General features: G+C 45.9%; 1 protein-coding gene across 1 annotated transcript in view; it reads right to left on the bottom strand.

Moving 5' to 3' along the window:
- Positions 1 to 18,926, bottom strand: part of CEP57 (centrosomal protein 57) — a 29,146-nt gene extending 10,220 nt beyond the window's left edge. Inside the window, exons 1-5 of the mRNA XM_084622239.1 lie at positions 18,785 to 18,926; positions 7,013 to 7,169; positions 3,375 to 3,554; positions 1,051 to 1,172; positions 417 to 533 (exon numbers count right to left, since the gene is read on the bottom strand). Coding sequence (XP_084478365.1) covers positions 417 to 533; positions 1,051 to 1,172; positions 3,375 to 3,554; positions 7,013 to 7,169; positions 18,785 to 18,814 — 606 coding nt within the window. The 5' untranslated portion in view covers positions 18,815 to 18,926. The remainder of the gene's footprint in view (positions 1 to 416; positions 534 to 1,050; positions 1,173 to 3,374; positions 3,555 to 7,012; positions 7,170 to 18,784) is intronic.
- Positions 18,927 to 19,184: the final 258 nt, after the last annotated feature.

The following is a 19,184-nucleotide window of genomic DNA, read 5'->3' as shown; positions in this document are numbered from 1 at the left end:
GGTGCATCAGTCTGGTCAGTGAGCGAATGGATACAGTGGGTTCCCAAACTACAACTCCTATAAAGCAACATGCCCTAGTAAGAAAATGCAGTTTAATGTTGAAATGACTATAAATGAAGAGCTTGGGGTCTTTTAAACAAATCAAAATGAAACCTCTCAATTTTGGGAAGGTTTAAATGTTTCATTTCAATTGAAAATGTTGAAACAATTTTCAGAATTTGTTCCATACCAAAAAAAAAAATAAAAAAAAAAATTCAACTTTACAACCTGATTTGCATTAAAAGCGTTAAAAATATCAGAATTTCCTGCAGGACACACATTCAGCTCTATTAGTGATCTTTTGGCGGAGGACCAATACATGCTCAATACTCATGACCAAGACAAATCTGATCTAGTATGCAGGAGGAAAGACAGACCTCTGCTAGAGACTGCATTACAGTTAGTTTGGTGTATTCTTGTTCCAGCAAATCCAGCTTTTCCAATTTAGATTGAACATGAGATTGATCTAGAAGTCGGTCTCTCTCTAAAGTGACCTACAAAGAGAAAAGGAAAAAGCAAAAAACTGTTAGAAATGCACCACCACAATCATCCAAACCTTGAGTCTGAGAACATGCAGATGCATCACATAATGCAATGAGGAAACTAGGATAAGTCTCTGCAAATGTTTTAAGGATGTAAACATCTGCAAGCGGGAAATTATTATTTATAGATAAGGAGTTGGGGCTGGGGGGTTGCAGGTAGGGCCAACCACTGCCCCAGAGGTATGGATCTGTCATTGGAGGGAACGAAGGCTCAAGATTTATTGGTTCAGTATTATGCTGTGAGAGCACATCTACTGTCTTCAATAAGAGAGGTGTTCATAAGGAGAAAGCAAAATATCAGTTGCAATATGACTGGCAGATATGAGCAGAGAATTTTATTGTTAATTTATTTAGATTAAAGATAGTTAAAGCAGCATAATCACATTTATAGGTGCCAGAATTACAATGATTACTCAACATCATACCTTAATTCATTAACTTCTCTAGTACAACTAGCAGATAAATTTACCTGTTTTTCCAAGACACTTGTCTTTTCATTTTCTGCATGCTTTATCATATTCCTCATATATTCCAACTGCTTCTCTAAAAGTCTGCAACGAGATTCAGCAGCTGCCAGCTGAGAAGATAGTTCTAAGATATCAGAGAAAGTGGAAATGTGAAATCAGTCAGTTAATTCGCTTCCGGTATCATCCCCAATGTGCCAAGCGCTGCTCTAAAACAAAGGAAAAGTCTCTGCCCCAAAAGAGCTCACAGTATAAAAGTCCTTCTATGACACCAGTCATCCAGTAGAACAAAGCCCTGCAGTGGGACTAGGATTCTGTGTCCCCCACAGGACCCGCTGCTATAATAGCGGGAGTGGGTAAAACATATTTTGTTATGGGCAAGATTGGGTAGCCAAAAAACAAACAAACAAAAAAACCAAAAACACGCTAGACTATGGTAATTTGCAAGCAAATACTTTAAAAAACAAACAAAACTTTTAATGCTTAAATTTGAGAGAGAAGATTTGATGTCTATTATAACAGTTAAAGTATATTTTTACTTGGCTTAAGCAAGATTTGTTTTATTCTTGTAGTGGTAAAACTTGTATCTCAATTCCATATTTTTTTTTTTAATATATATATATTATTTTAACTGGACTTTTTTTGTAGCATGAGGGAAATCTGACTCTCATACAGGATTTAAGGTTTTTGCAGATGGGAGGGGGATAAAAATGTAAGAAACAATATGAGAGCGGATGGGAGAGAGAGTGGGTATTGCAGAGCAATATGGGACTGGGATTAAAAAAAGAGTCTCACACAGGGCTCTACAATAGAGTAAAACCTGTAGGAAGCTTTCATATGAACTAGGACATCACTCCTTCCTCCATAGCTGAACAGAAAAAGTAAGCTGGGATTTAAAAAAAACAAAACAAAACAAAAAAAACACACCCATCTTCAAAACAGTTCTCTAATTTAGTGGCACAACCAACACCTCTTTTTCCTACTCTGAGGAAATCAGTCTGGCCACTTCATCTGAAAAATCCTGGTGCTAATTGCTGGAATGTCTGTAAATTGTCTCGCACTCACAATGTACAGTCTCTACAACTAGGCAAGTAATCAGAATCCTGCAAATCCTGCTCAATGACAAATAAGATACAAGATACGATAACAGGAACCGTTACGTATGTATCACAGACCACTAGATTCATTTGAGCACAACGGAATTATTCCATTTGTTTTTCAGGGAGTGACTTCACCTCTTCATCTCCAAGGACATTAGTGAACACTCAACTCCTCACTCCAATCCTGCTGAATTTAGGCTACACTCATAACAAGATCAAAATGTTCCACCATTGGCAGCCCTTGTGGAGCTCTAATAATGCAGAAAAATGTTGGTAACCTTTTCCCAGTGTAGACGAGGCCTAATGTACTAAGGGAGTGTGTATATCGCTAGGTCTACACTACAGTCAGGATCGACACTCTGAGATCGAGTCACCAGCAGTTGATTTAGCAGGTCTAGTGAAGACCTGCCAAAGAGACAGCAGATCGCTCTCCAGTCAACCCCTATACTCTACCCCCGACAAGAAGAGTAAGGCAAGGTGACGGGAGAGTTTCTCATGTCGACCACTTGCAGTATAGACCCCATGGTAACTCGACCTAAGATACATAGACTCCAGCTACGTGAATACCGTAGCCGGAGTTGCGTGGTGTAGGTAGACTTATGGCGGTAGTGTAGACGTAGCCCATGAATAAATTACTCCAGAATAATGTAGGGTATAAATTTAAAGTGCAATAGCTATTCTGGAATAACTCCCTACATGGACACTCTTATTCTAGAATCAGAGTGTCCACACAGGGAGCTATTCCAGAATAGTTTATTCTGCAATAGCTGTTCCAGTCAATTTCCTTGTGTAGACAAGCCCTAAAGCTTGGCCTACACTAGAAATTAAAATTGGTTTAACTACATCAGTTGGGGTGTGAAAAATCCACACACCCCGAACAATGCTGTTAAGCCTACCTAAGCCCCTGAGTACACAGCACTAGGTCACCGGAAGAATTCTTCCATCCCCTAGAAGTAGTAGCTAGGTTGAAGTGGATTACCTATGCTGATGGGAGAACCCCTCCTGTCAGGGTAGGTAGTGTCCGTGCTGAAATGCCACAACGGTGAAGGCGCAACTGTACCACTATAGCATTTTAAGTGTAGACAAGCCCTAAGTCTCTGTGGGCGCAATACACAAACAGTTCATTCCTGGCAGAATGTTCCCACACAACACACTAAACCCGTCAGCTACCTTGGGTGGAGTTTGTATGGTTAGCACCCCAACCATGCAAAGGCTACCTACGAACCAACCTTGATTTTGCTTGGACACCTCCGTCTTGGAGTGCTGCCTCTGTTGTATTTGCTCATTTAGCACTTTCTTATAGTCAGATGTTTCTTTACTCAGGTGTTTCACATTCTCCTCTGCCTGAATCCGTTCCAGTTCTAGTCGGCGAATCTTCTCCTGAAGATTCTTCAGAGCAGAAAATATTGCTATAATTGAATTAGACATCCTCATTACATGCCAGTAAGGGATAGCTAACTGAGTATTAAAGGGTTTCTTTTAAAATGTGTTAATATATTAACAAATGCCAACCACGCCCTCCTCTTGCCACCTTCCCACACTCCCTCCACATACCAAGGCCCATGCAACACCCATATCCCTTAAGTCTGGTCAATACAGGGGAAATTTCCCCAAGGTCCTAACTAATTTTAAAACAGTCTCAGCTGAATAGTTTCAAAGAGCTTGAGGCACTTGGTAAACCAGACTGCATTGGCCTGAACAAACTTGCTTCAGACGATCCAGTTTTGAAACCAGTTAGAGGTTTGGGAGAAACTTCTACAGCACAGCCCCTACTACCAGGCCCCTTTACCCACAAGTTGATTTTGGCCCTTGACAATATCACAAGAGTCACTGGCTATCTTTCCTGGGTGAGGTTGATTCCCCCTCCCTCCTTCAACTCTACCTGCACTGAAGACATCCAGGACAAGTGGAACTAGCGCTCAGTCGCACCACAGAAATTGCCTTTAAACTAACATAATCAACAACAGATTTGCTGACCGCATCTCTCATTCGATCATACAGGTAGAAGGCGGCTGGACCTGAAGTGATAGTAAGGTGCAAGACTGATACCCCACTATAAGCTCAACAGCATATATAAACTAGGGGTAGGCAAACTTTTTGACCCGAGGGCCACATAGGGGTGGGGAAATTGTATGCAGTGCCATGAATGTAGGGCTGGGGGGGGGGTTGGGGTGCGGGAGGCAGGGAGTGTGGGCTGTGGGAGGGGGTGCAGTGTGCAGGAAGGGGCTCAGGGCAACGGGTTTGGGTGCAAGAGGGGGCTCAGGGCAGGGGGTTGGGGTACAGGAGGGGTGCGGCAGGGGCTCAGGGTAGGAATTGGGGGCTCAGGGCAGGGGGTTGAGTGCAGGAGGAGTTCAGGGTGCGGGTGCTTAGCTCAAGCAGCTCCGGGGTGGCAGTGGTGCACAGCGAGGCTAAGGCAGGCTCCCTGCCTGCCCTGGCCCCGCACTGTTCCTGGAAGTGGCTATGTCTGGCAGTGGCTCCTGGGGTAGGATGGGGCAGGCAGCTCCGCCACGCGGTTTCCCATTCCCAGCCAATGGGAGCTGCGGGGGACAGTGCCTGCAGGCAAGGGCAGCGCACTGAGCCCTCTACCCCGCCACAGGAGCCGCAGGGACATGTTGCCCCGGGAGCAGCGCGGGCAGGGTAGGCAGGGAGCCTGCCATAGCCCTGCTGCGCCACGGGGCTGGCAATCCCGCGGGCCAGATTGAGAGCCCTGACAGACCAGATCCGGCCCATGGGCTGTAGTTTGCCCTCCCCCATATAAAGAATTACTCGCTAGCATTTTAGCGTGGCTACAGACTCAACTGGTGCATTAGTTTACACTGTGAATACTCACTGCAACCAGGGAGGCTAACATGAGTGAGAAGGACTGCAAAAATCCTCTTCTCCACAGTCTTGTTCTATTTTCCTCCTAAGCTGCCCTTCAGGGTACCACTTCTGTATCCTTCTCCCATTGCTGTTTTTGCCCCTTTTCCCCTTAGATTTGGAACTCCCTCCCCACTTCACTTGCACTCTTCTCTTAATTCAAATTCCTCCTTCAACCACCAATTATCCCACAGAATCTTTAGACAGTCAACTACCTCAAAAAAGGAATTGCATCATTTTGAGATGAAACCCATCTGAGGTACTATGGATCTCCACTGTATTGTCTAATACAGGCCCCAATTCTGCAAAGGGATCCACACCCTTACTCCCACGTGCAGTCCCATTAAAGCAGAATACATCTATACAGAAACCACATCTGAAGATTAGTATGGTTAAAGTCACATTAACATGACACCTCTGTACTGAAACCCACACTGAAGAAAAAGCAGATGCATTTATTAAAAAGATTAATACATGCAAGGGTGAATATTGACATCTTGGTATAACATCACAAAAGGGAAAGAACAGTTACTACAGTACAGTGGGCAAATTCTAAAGCAAAGACGTCAAACACTGAATTGTAGAATGGTAGACAGACAAAAAACACTGTTACTCTTAAAGTAGCTAGTTAATAAATAATAATAAATATATAAATGAATGATAAGTGCATGGGTGTACATTTTTTTTACATTACAGCTACAGAAACTGTAGCATTTAAAAATATGGACACGAACAGTCAGTGGAAAGTAGCTAAATATTCAGATGAGCTCACAAGCATTCAGGGTTACAGATAGCATGGCTCTGTTCCCAATGCGACAGCAAGAGACTGGAGTTTTGTTTGTTTGTTTTTTAATTACGGTACAGATCACACAGCATGGTTTTTGAATTTAAACACAAAAAACCACCTCTCACATTTTTGCTACCAGAGTATTTTCCAACTCAACGTTCTGGAGTTAACAGGTCTTCAGTGTTGAACAATGAAAACCAAAATGGATTACTACCAGATGCACACCCTGGCTTCAGTTTACCACTAGGCAACATATGAAAATACACCTTCATCAATAATTAGAAGGAGAGCTCTTCCTGCACTACCGAATACTCCTATGTTTCAGCCACACTGCTCCTTTAATTATGTATCAACAGCACTATCAGTGCAGAAAGCAGGTTATGTGCCAGAGCTCGTTACATTTAATAAGCACTCTGTGCGAGGAGTTTACCACACTGGCCATTAAGGACCAGGCCTTTCCCAAGTCGGACTGCACTACAACGTGCATTACCACAGCCACTCCAACCACGTTATGCTACTTTATAAAACCTAGAGTTTGAATCCCATGGTTTAGGTTCAGCTTAATCCTTCCCTTTCTTCCATCTTCCCCCCAGGAAGCTCAAACTCTTCACAAATCCACCCCTCCATACAACTCTGCTCTCATTTCATTTCATCCCCCCTCATGCGTAGTGCTTTTCTGTGTCCTCTAAACGTTCCCTTGGCAATTCTTCCCCTTCTACCTTTTGTATCCTGCCTTTTCCCCTATACCGAGCACCTCCCCTCTCCTTCAAACCCACTTCTGAGCAAAAATTAAAGCCCTAATCACTGGGGGAGTTGGGGAGGAAGGACCATATGTTCATCAGAGACTACTTTATAAGGGCATTAGCCAGCTACCCATCCATCCAGGGAATCACACGTATTTTCAGTGCAGCCTGACTGGCTCAAGGTCAGACTTTCAGGTACAGGAGGTAGAAGATTCTCAGCTGTGGGACTCCAGCTATGGCAGGGGTTCTCAAACTGGGAGTTGTGACCCTCAGACAGATCCCTAATGGGACAGTGAGGAGGGCAAAACAGGAGGAACTAAGGAAAGAGAAATGACATGTAAGAGAGGAGAGATTAAACTACATCTCCCCTGGGTAAAAGCAGGAGAGACAATGAGATTACGGCCCTTTGTGGGCATGCTCTATGCTTGTTACATGGCACCTACATCCCACGGCAATAGATGCTGGACTAAAATATTACCTCTGCTGTTACTTTCTGGATAGGGAATTACTGGTTTCTCAGGTGAGCGCTGCAAATCAGCATTAATGAAGGGTTTGTATTTCGGATAATCTACATATGATGCTGCAGAAAGTCCATCTGTGACTGATGCAGATTTACAACTTCCACGTAGAGTACCCTGAAAAATGAAACAAAGTTGTTACTGGCAACCCTCGTTTTCCAGTCACTAATTGCAACAAGCAGGGAGAATCAGATGTATATGGTATTTATTATGCCCTCAGGTTCTACTACAGAAGTATGGGGAGAGGCTAACGGATGCCCTCTGAAGAGCCTGGGAAGGGGAAATGGCAAATTATTCCAGCTATAGTTCACATTTCTCCTCCCCAGCTCCTCCTAATTACTGACTGAGTGCTCAGATGCATTTTGATTTTCAGGAGCACTGCAAGAGATTAATAATATAATTACATCGCAAAGGCCAGATTTCCTGCCCCACAACGTGGGACTATGAGCTTCATTTTCACCCTAACTCATCGCAAAAATAGGGTCTGATATAAATAAGAAAAAGAAAGAACTTATTTTGTTTTATTCCCTTGTTTCACTATACTTGCCCTAGCACCAGTGGCATTCAGACTTTTGTCCCTTTACGCCCCACAACTGAAGGGGACAGGCTGGTTGCATACTGGTACCCAGCATATATAAACATGTTTTCAGGATTCAGAAAAACATATTTGCATGGAAAAGCCTAGGGACATATAATCAACTGCAGTTTTCTTTATTTGCTTAAGTGGTACCTAGCCACTAACAGGCATAATTTTTCTTTTCAGATAGTCTATTTAAACACTTGGACATTAAATCCCATAAAGCAAACTAAATATTTGCCCCCTTTACTTATTTACATTTCCCTTGAGAACAATCTGGCTACAAATTATGTTCATTCAGTTAATCTTGGTTTGAATGTTGCAATGAAGAGTCAACATAACCATCCACTTTGGACCAATGTTGACAACCCCCAGCTTGAAGTGTTAACCATTGTATAGTTCAGACAAACATTTCTTACCACAGTCCAACTAATAGCATACTGTCAAGTACATTTTACTTATGAATGTGGCCAAGGAACAGTTTCATATGCTACTCCACAAACTGAGACAGGACTGAACTGTTCCAGATGTTCTGTAATTTACTGAAAAATAGTGAGCTTTACACAGACTTGGATATTTGAATTTTAAAAGGTTCAAGAAAAGCTTATACAACAGCAATAAGACAGCACTCATCACTCCAATAAATCACAGTACGGCCAACCTCAACTCAAACATCATGACAGACTCCCCATCTCCCACAAAAAAAACCATGAGATTGGCTTAATTCTTTTTGTAACATTATTTCTTTTTAATCTTTTTTCTGATTTTGGAACTCTTATGGGAAGGACCCCTTTTGCATGTGATGTTTCAGGAAATGCAACCTGAAATGTACAAAAACGAACATAAAAATGGAGGGACCTCCATCAAGGTCTGCTATAGACCACCGGACCAGGGGGATGAGGTGGATGAGGCTTTCTTCCGGCAGCTCACGGAAGCTACTAGATTGCATGCCCTGATTCTCATGGGTGACTTTAATTTTCCTGATATCTGCTGGGAGAGCAATACAGCGGTGCATAGACAATCCAGGAAGTTTTTGGAAAGCGTAGGGGACAATTTCCTGGCGCAAGTGCTAGAGGAGCCAACTAGGGGGGGTGCTTTTCTTGACCTGCTGCTCACAAACCGGGTAGAATTAGTGGGGGAAGCAAAAGTGGATGGGAATCTGGGAGGCAGTGACCATGAGTTGGTTGAGTTCAGGATCCTGACGCAGGGAACAAAGGTAAGCAGCAGGATACGGACCCTGGACTTCAAGAAAGCAGACTTCGACTCCCTCAGGGAACGGATGGCCAGGATCCCCTGGGGGACTAACTTGAAGGGGAAAGGAGTCCAGGAGAGCTGGCTGTATTTCAAGGAATCCCTGTTGAGGTTACAGGGACAAACCATCCCGATGAGTCGAAAAAATAGTAAATATGGCAGGCGACCAGCTTGGCTTAATGGTGAAATCCTAGCGGATCTTAAACATAAAAAAGAAGCTTACAAGAAGTGGAAGGTTGGACATATGACCAGGGAAGAGTATAAAAATATTGCTCGGGCATGTAGGAATGTTATCAGGAGGGCCAAATCGCACCTGGAGCTGCAGCTAGCCAGAGATGTCAAGAGTAACAAGAAGGGTTTCTTCAGGTATGTTGGCAACAAGAAGAAAGCCAAGGAATGTGTGGGCCCCTTACTGAATGAGGGAGGCAACCTAGTGACAGAGGATGTGGAAAAAGCTAATGTACTCAATGCTTTTTTTGCCTCTGTTTTCACTAACAAGGTCAGCTCCCAGACTGCTGCGCTGGGCATCACAAAATGCGGAAGAGATGGCCAGCCCTCTGTGGAGATAGAGGCGGTTAGGGACTATTTAGAAAAGCTGGACGTGCACAAGTCCATGGGGCCGGACGAGTTGCATCCGAGAGTGCTGAAGGAATTGGCGGCTGTGATTGCAGAGCCACTGGCCATTATCTTTGAAAACTCGTGGCGAACCGGGGAAGTCCCGGATGACTGGAAAAAGGCTAATGTAGTGCCAATCTTTAAAAAAGGGAAGAAGGAAGATCCTGGGAACTACAGGCCAGTCAGCCTCACCTCAGTCCCTGGAAAAATCATGGAGCAGGTCCTCAAAGAATCAATCCTGAAGCACTTGCATGAGAGGAAAGTGATCAGGAACAGCCAGCATGGATTCACCAAGGGAAGGTCATGCCTGACTAATCTAATCGCCTTTTATGATGAGATTACTGGTTCTGTGGATGAAGGGAAAGCAGTGGATGTATTGTTTCTTGACTTTAGCAAAGCTTTTGACACGGTCTCCCATAGTATTCTTGTCAGCAAGTTAAGGAAGTATGGGCTGGATGAATGCACTATAAGGTGGGTAGAAAGCTGGCTAAATTGTCGGGCTCAACGGGTAGCGATCAATGGCTCCATGTCTAGTTGGCAGCCGGTATCAAGTGGAGTGCCCCAAGGGTCGGTCCTGGGGCCGGTTTTATTCAATATCTTCATAAATGATCTGGAGGATGGTGTGGATTGCACTCTCAGCAAATTTGCGGATGATACTAAACTGGGAGGAGTGGTAGATACGCTGGAGGGGAGGGATAGGATACAGAAGGACCTAGACCAATTGGAAGATTGGGCCAAAAGGAATCTGATGAGGTTCAATAAGGATAAGTGCAGGGTCCTGCACTTAGGACGGAAGAACCCAATGCACAGCTACAGACTAGGGACCGAATGGCTAGGCAGCAGTTCTGCAGAAAAGGACCTAGGGGTGACAGTGGACGAGAAGCTGGATATGAGTCAGCAGTGTGCCCTTGTTGCCAAGAAGGCCAATGGCATTTTGGGATGTATAAGTAGGGGCATAGCGAGCAGATCGAGGGACGTGATCGTTCCCCTCTATTCGACATTGGTGAGGCCTCATCTGGAGTACTGTGTCCAGTTTTGGGCCCCACACTTCAAGAAGGATGTGGATAAATTGGAGAGAGTCCAGCGAAGGGCAACAAAAATGATTAGGGGACTGGAACACATGAGTTATGAGGAGAGGCTGAGGGAGCTGGGATTGTTTAGCCTGCAGAAGAGAAGAATGAGGGGGGATTTGATAGCTGCTTTCAACTACCTGAAAGGGGGTTCCAAAGAGGATGGCTCTAGACTGTTCTCAATGGTAGCAGATGACAGAACGAGGAGTAATGGTCTCAAGTTGCAGTGGGGGAGGTTTAGATTGGATATTAGGAAAAACTTTTTCACTAAGAGGGTGGTGAAACACTGGAATGCGTTACCTAGGGAGGTGGTAGAATCTCCTTCCTTAGAGGTTTTTAAGGTCAGGCTTGACAAAGCCCTGGCTGGGATGATTTAACTGGGAATTGGTCCTGCTTTGAGCAGGGGGTTGGACTAGATGACCTTCTGGGGTCCCTTCCAACCCTGATATTCTATGATTCTAAGGTCAGTCTAACTCATGGACCATATTCACCAACCACAGCTTCTGTTCCCTCTCCTGGGTGTTACCCCCATGAGTGAATAAGGTGCACCAAAAAAAAGCACCAGTGTGGACAGCACTATGTTGGCAGGAGAGGGTCTCCTGCTGCCATAGCAACCACTGCTTGTTCAGGGTGGTTTAATTATCTCAGCAGGAGAGCCTAGGGCGGCTACGCAGACCTACAGTGGTGCAGCTGCAGCAGTTCAGCTGTAAGGTCCGTAGTGTAGACATAGCATAAATAATACTCTTAAATTTAAGAGGAGAAAAATTAAGAGGTATAAGAAAGGGAGCAAACACCTTTTTAGATTAGATTTGTACAGGATGTACACAAGTTAGATGAGATTATAAAGAAATGGAGAACCCAGGAGGCAGAAAGGCAAAGGATAGTTCTTCCAGATAGTAACTGTGGTAAGCTTGCATAAAGGCAGCAAGAGGAGGTTAGCGGGAGATGAAGAGAGTCTGCAGGGAGGGAAGTGGAGTGGGAAAGGATTCATGAGATTTTTAGTTTGGAGCCAGGCATGAATGGGCTGGCACCCAACTCCTTTACATTCCTAACACGCAAAGCTGCCTAGGAATTTTGCAGTTGAGTTTCTTTCTGCAGGCAGTATCTAGGTACAGTAACTTTTAAGAGAAAAGGAATAGCAATCAGATTGTCTTATGCTGGATAGCACAAATACAGGGTGGGACAGATTCACATAGATAATTTTCATACCCTGATCTTCAGCCTAGATATCAAAATAGAGGACATTACACGGTCTTGGACAGACCATCGCCTCAGCAAGCCAATGACCTGGGCAACAAAAAAGACCAGTCATCCTGATTTGACCACGAAGGCTCATGAACTGCAACCAATTCCAAAGCCTGCTAAATGGCAGCAGTACTCTAGTCATAGGATGAAAAGTCAAGGACCTGTGGAATAATCATCATTCTGCACTGGCCTCTGCCATTGACACGCTGTCTTACAAATGACCCCTTCCTCCTCATACCCACACAGACACCCTTAGTTTTCTGACACCTTGTGTCAGATGAAGAGAGGGGGGCAGCAACTCATGTACTTATGCAGAAGACAAAGGCTGATTCAGACAGGAAGAAAGGTAATAAATCCCTCAAAGCCTATGCTGAGGCTGTATTACAGGTAAGGCTGCAAGTCTGTCACAGGTTCCGTGACCTCTGTGACTTCTGCAGTGGCTGGAGCTTGCTCAGGGGTTGCCTGAGCCAGGCACCCCTGGGCCAGCAGCAGTTTGGGTGTGTGGGAGGGGGCTCAGGGCTGGGGTAGGAGGTTGGGGTGCGAGGCAACACTTACCTGTCGGGGGCGCTCCCTGGCTTTCACTAAAATGTCCCTTCAGCTCTTAGGCGGAGGGGCCAGGGGGCTCCGCGCACTGCCTGCAGGCGCCACCCCCGCAGCTCCCATTGGCTGCGGTTCCCAGGCAATGGGAGCTTCAGAACTGGCACTTGGGTCGAGAGCAGCGTGCGGAACCCCCCCGTCTGCCCCTCCCCTAGGAGCTGCAGGGACACGCCGGTCAGAGCCAGGTAGGGAGTCTGCCAGCCATGCCAACCCTCCCCCCTCCAGCACTAGCAGCGGTCCCGATCTGCATGCCACCTGCACCCCTCCCCACACCAGCAGGGGTCCCAGGCCAGACCCCACCGCACGCCTCCCCCCAGCACCAGCAGGGGTCCTGAGCCACTCCCCCACCAGCACTCGCGACACCCTAGACTGCCCTCCCCAGAGCATTGTGTCCCCCTGACCCATATTTTAGTTAGGGGTATATAGTAAAAGTCATAGACAAGTCACGGGCGTGAATTTTGGTTTACTGCCCGTGACCTGTCCATGACTTTTACTAAAAATACCTGTGACTAAAATGTAGCCTTAATTACAGGACAAGATCACCCCATTCTATCAGTCTCCACTGAGGCTCCCAAATCCCTCCCCAAGGAGTTTTCCAGGTCAGTAAATCACTTCATCAATCCTGAGTGCCTACAGCCTAGACTGGAGCTGAACACCAAGCACTGTGTGGAACTATCATATCGCTGAAAATATCATGCACATTTGAGAAGCTCTCTCAAACAGCATGTATCCACACTGCCTGCACCCACCAACCAACAGCCCGCCTGCATTTCCCAGAGTTCAATACATTCACTCATCAAGAAAGTTCTTGACCCCATAAAGGAGTCCCGATGCAAGACCTGTAAATCCAACCCATGCCCTTCCTGGCTTGTGGAAGAGAATCGTGAACAGGTACCATTCCTGACCAAAATTTGCTAACACCATATTCAAAGACTGAATCTTCCCTTTTTCCATCACACACACGCAAGTCCAACCAACACTGAAGAAACCCACCCTGGATACTTCAGTCTTAGCCATCCATTGCCCAGTGTCAAAACTGAGCAAGCTCATAGAGAAGCCAGCCAAAGGTCAACTACAAGTTCGTGTAACTAAAGCCAACATTCTAGACCCAGTATAATCAGGATACAGAAGCAAAACAGCCTTAGTGTGGCAATGATGGATGATCTCTTCCTGTCAATGGACAGAGGACAAACATCTATTCTCATCCTCCTGGACTTCTCTGCAACATTTGATACTGACCATGAGATACTATTTCACCTGAGAGAAGTGGCAGGAGTAATGTGATAAAATGGTGAGAGTCCTTCCTAGAGGGACATACCCGAAGAGTAATAATGGGAAACTTGCACCTTCACCACTAGACCCCTCAACTTGTAGGATTCCACAAAGATCAAGTCTCTCTCCAGTCTGTGAGCAGCAACTAGGTGACCTGGTTAGATGACATGAACGTAAGTGCTTGCAGCATGCAGATGACACACACACTGCTCTACCTATCCTTCACATACAACCACACCACTACCACTAACATGGCTCAGCAGTGCTTGGATGAGATCAGCTCATGGATGAAGAACAGCTGGCTGAAGCTCAACCCAAGCAAAGCAGAGGTGATACCAGTGGGGAGTGGAAAGTATTCTGAAGAGTTTGCAGCCACTGTACAATCCTTTGATTGAAGGTTTACATCCTCAACTGGTCACTTCAGTCCATAGTCTAGGAGTCCTCTTGGATTCCTTGCTGATGCAAGCTCTCCCAAGGCAATAGCTGCGAGTAATGCTTTCTACCATCTCCGGCTGGCTAAAAGACTCCATCCCATCCTAGCAGACAAAGACCTGGCCTCAGTTATTCATGCCTTTGTCATCTCTCAGCTGGAATACAGCAATGCAATATACCTTGGCATGAAAGTAACCTTTGACACTTCCGAAACGTCAACTAATACAAAATGCTGCAGTGTGTCTCCTCAGCAACACAGGCTACCATGAGCCCATCACACATCACCAGCACCACAATCTCTACGCTGGCTTCCAGTAGAATTTCTAATCAAGTGTAAGTTCTCGGTCCGTCTCTTCAAAGCGCTCCCTGGCTTAGGCCCAGGATACTTCAGAGTCCGTTTAAAGCTCTAAGATGAACACTGCGATTGAAACTGTTGCTCCTCTGGGACAACGAAACTCTCAGCAATAAGAGTAAAGCTCACCTAGGTGGGGAACAAAAACTTCTCTGGGGTGGTCCAAGACTGCAGAAAGAAAACCCCCAAGAACGAAGAACCATAACAAACCTCACTGCTTTCCACTCCAAATGCAAGGCACATTTCTTTGGCCTTGCTTTCTCTAATAGAAACACATAGCAACAGGTATATTTACCCATTAAAAAAACCAACCCCAACTCTACCAAAACAAGACACTCCACCCTCTTGGAGGGCAACGAGTGAACAGATGTCCCGATTTTATAGGGACAGTCCCGATTTTTGGGTCTTTTTCTTATATAGGCTATTACCCCCACCCCCGTCCTGATTTTTCGCACTTGGTCTGGTCACCCTACCCTCAGAGGAGAGGATGAGAGAACAAACAACATATGATAGAGGTGTAGTGGTTAATGCTCTATTGGAAGGTGCTCAGATAGTACATTGTTCAGCATGGTATAAAAACCTATAAAGAACAGAATTATCCCTACTATCCCTTCATTAGCCACAGCTCTGAATAGTGCTGTGTACAATTCAGTTTAAGCACCTATTCTAGGTACTCCGTGAAAAAACAGTTTGAGTAATTATGCTCCTATTACTCAGAAAGGAGCACAGAGAGGTTATAATGCAGTGCACAAGTTTAGAATGCTTCTAAATAGCTTATTGCTAAATCCATTTATCTGTATGGCTAAGAATAAGCAGCTAATAGTGAGTTCAACTGAGCTCTCACAAGAGAAAAAACATTAGCACTGAGGAATCACTCAGCACCATACTAAGGCCTGGTCTACATTACACGGTTAAGTCGACGCAAGGCAGCTTACGTCAACCTACCTTTGGATGTGACTACAATTAAATTTCAATACCGCTGATTTCACTGGCCCGCTAGGCTGACTTAATAACACTACCTCCCTGAGCAGCGTAGAGTCATGGTCGATGTAGTTAGGTCGATGCAATGTCTCTGTAGACACTGGTTTCAGAGTAGCAGCCGTGTTAGTCTGTATTCGCAAAAAGAAAAGGAGGACTTGGGGCACCTTAGAGACTAACAAATTGAAGTGAGCTGTAGCTCACGAAAGCTCATGCTCAAATAAATTTGTTAGTCTCTAAAGTGACACAAGTCCTCCTTTTCTTTCTGTAGACACTGTTACTTACATCAACTGTTACTGGTTTCAGGGAGCTGCTCCACACTGACCTCTGCATCAATACAAGCACTCCTGGTGAGGACATGCACCGCCGGCACAAGGAGCGTAGCGTGCACACGCACAAGCAATGTAATAACTGCAGTGGCCGTATGCCGATTTAACTTAGGTCAACATAATTTTGTCGCGTAGACATGGCCTAACACTCTGAGGGTGAGCTTTTCTAAATCCAGAAACTTGCTATTCCAAAGCATGAAGAGCTGGCATTGTCACTTTTCATTCCACCAACATTTAAAATTTTAACAGAGCAGGTCTGATAAACCCCCAACTGAGGATGGGTTTCACTTTTAAAAACCCACATTTTAACAGTATATTTGAGATTACACTTATTATTCAATCCTCTCTCTGATTTGTGACCAAGACTGTTGCTCGGACTTCTGTCCCATCAGAAGAAATAACATTCAGAATTCCGACCTAGCGACTAACCGGAGGAAGCTAAACAGGGTTAGGCCATGTCGACAGTACAGGGGCTGAAACTGCACTACAGTGCTGTAACCAAACTGCTGTAGCAGCACAGCGTAGAGGTTCTCTCCAGGGACAGAAGTGGTTTTTCCATCGCTGTAGGAACTCCACTTCCCCAGTCAACAGCAGCTAGGTCGAAAGAAGCATTCTTCCATGGGCCTAACTGCGCCTACTCCAGGGGTTAGGTCAGCATAGCTCTGGCGCTCAGCATGTGGATTTTTCACACCCCTGAGCACTGTAGCTACATCAACCTAACTTTTAAGCATAGCCCATGCTTCAGTCATCCTGGGCAGCTGATTCTAACCTGTGGCCCAGGAAGTAGGAATAGTGCTTTCATCTAATGGTTTATGGCCCGTTGCCAGAAGTTCTCAGAAAACATGTGCCACGCCCTCCCAGCAGTTGCACCTCCTCTCACAAATGCAGTTGCTAGCAAAAAGAGCAGACTTCACTTCTGAGAGCCGTGAAGACAGCAGACCAGAAACATGTGGGGAAACCACATTCTCATGGCAATTCTAGTTTCACTGTCCAGGCAGTTCTCTAGGATCATTGGCCTGGTAGCCTATGGCCCTGTACAGCACCCTCAGTTCTGTCCTATTGTGTTCCCCTCAACAGTCATGCTTTCTTCTCTCCCCTTCTCATGGAAGTCAGAGTAGGGAGAGGGAGGGTCCTGCTATGCTTCCCTAAGCTAGGCTTCTTGGGAAAGATGCATGTGGGGACATTTGAGGTAAGTCTACACTGCAACCTCCCAGCCTGGGTAGACAGACTCAAGCTAGCACAATAAAAATACCAGTGTAAACATTGCAGCTCAGCCTGACCTCCAAGTTCAGAGCCAGGGGGCCAGGAAAACTTGAGAGCCCAAGCTACTATGTCTACATCATTATTTTTAGCACATTACTTTGAGCTGAGCAAGCGCAAGTCTGCCTACATCTCTCTCCCAGCTGCAGCGAAGACATACCTTTCTGGTCCCTAGATTGTGATTCTTTTGGGTTTTAGGCCTTGATTTAGCCCGGTTCTTAAGCAAATCCCTAATTTTAAGCTTGAGTAGTGCAGAATTGAGCCTCTGATGAGCCCTAGAGCAATCATCATCAAACCAACAACCCTGGCAAACACCAGAAAGTGCTGGAAAATACAAATTCAATGTAAAAAAAACCTATTACAACATTCTATTTCTTTTGTATAGAAAAGTCCTTTAGATGGGAATTTACCCTCTTCACTATACCAGAGTTTGAGGTAACAGCAACACTTTTAAAAGGGCCAGTTTTTTAATATCTGAAGCATTATCAGAAGACCTGTCATAGAAATGCACTAGACTGAAGACATTTAGAGTTTAAAATTTCACTTGTTCTTGCAAACATGTTTTTTCGATGTTCCATATCTTTTAGTAATTTATTCTGCTTGGATTACATTTTGGCTTCAAAAAAAGAAAAGGAGTACTTGTGGCACGTTAGAGACTAACAAATTTATTTGAACGTAAGCTTTCGTGAGCTAGTGAGCTGCAGCTCACAAAAGCTTATCCTCAAATAAATTTGTTAGTCTCTAACGTGCCACAAGTACTCCTTTTCTTTTTGTGAATACAGACTAACACGGCTGCTACTCTGAAACCAGTCATTTTGGCTTCAGCTTCTAGTAATGTAAACACCTCTTCTTATCAAACTGTGTTGGTCCCCACTACTTCTCTGGTGGCCACAGATACCAGACTGTGCTGTGCAATACAGATACTCCCACTAAAAACCAGTAATACCTCAGAGAGGTTTTACACTCAGAGATTTGTAAATTTTTCTGCATTGCTCACACATACACACAAAATATTATGAGTTTTCTTATTAGAAATTTGCAGCCCTTTGTAAGTAAACATGTGCCATTAGTTTATTACTTTCCATGCAGCATCACCATCACCCTCCCGGAATTCTTTAGCCAGCTCCAAGCTGCTGAGGGGCAGGTAAGAAACAGCTGGAGACCTAGAGATGTACAAAAGCTATGAATATTATTTATTTGCATTACAGGAGGCATGGAGGTGCTCGGGGGCACCTACTTCCACCCTCCAACCAACCCAGGTCAGTGCTCAGGAGGGGGTGGGGAGAATTCCCACCAAGATCTGCCCTGAGTGGGAAGGGGAGCGATCCTGGGGATCCAGGAACTGTGCTGAAGGAGGGGACTGACTCTAGCAGTCGTTCCCCGCCAGGTCTGGGCTTAGGAACAGAGCAGGAGGCAATTTGGGTGTTTTTGCTCAGGAGGGGGCGGGGCGATCCAGAGGGGGTCTTTGCCGGGGCGCGGGGTGCGGGGTGCGGGGGGGAGTCCTCCCAGAATCCGTGCTGGGGGCGGGACGGGGGGATTCCCACCGGGATCCCTGCTGGGAGGGGACTCTCAGGTGATCGGGGGCGAGGGGGGGGGGCTTCCCCAGCCAGGCCCGTGGGGGGGGGGGATCCTGCGCCCCTCTCCCCGCGGCGAGGCTGACAGGAGCTTGGCCCCCCGGCGAGCCCTTAGAGCTCTTCGCCCCCGGCTCATACCGGTGCACAGAGAAGCGCCCCCACCCCGTCGCCATGTCTCACCATGTGCTGGGGGTCACCAGCCGCCGCCATGTCCCCACGGGGCGGCCACAAGCGGTGCGGGCCCCTTTAAGGCCGCGACGCCCATACAGCCACCTTCCCCACTCCAGGACCAGCGGCACCTCTACGCCACCAAGGCGCTGCTTGACCGACATAGCAACTGACCAATGAGGAGGAAAGAGTGGGGTTGTCCAGCATAGGTCCCACCCCCTATGAAATAAAACGTCGTGCGTCACAACGCGACGTTTGATTGACATGTCAGCTATCCAATCAGATGAAAAGAAAGCAGTTTGCCCAATAGAAGGCGAAGGTTTGACGGAAGGGGCGTAGCCTCGTTCGCAATCGCTTGATCCGACCAACCGAATCGAGGAGGAGTAGTGACGTCAAGGTTTGTTGTTGATAT

This window comes from Lepidochelys olivacea, assembly GCF_965140295.1.
Source record: "Lepidochelys olivacea isolate rLepOli2 genome assembly, chromosome: 1".
Classification (NCBI taxonomy): domain Eukaryota; kingdom Metazoa; phylum Chordata; order Testudines; family Cheloniidae; genus Lepidochelys; species Lepidochelys olivacea.
This window is presented reverse-complemented; position numbering and strand designations above follow the sequence as displayed.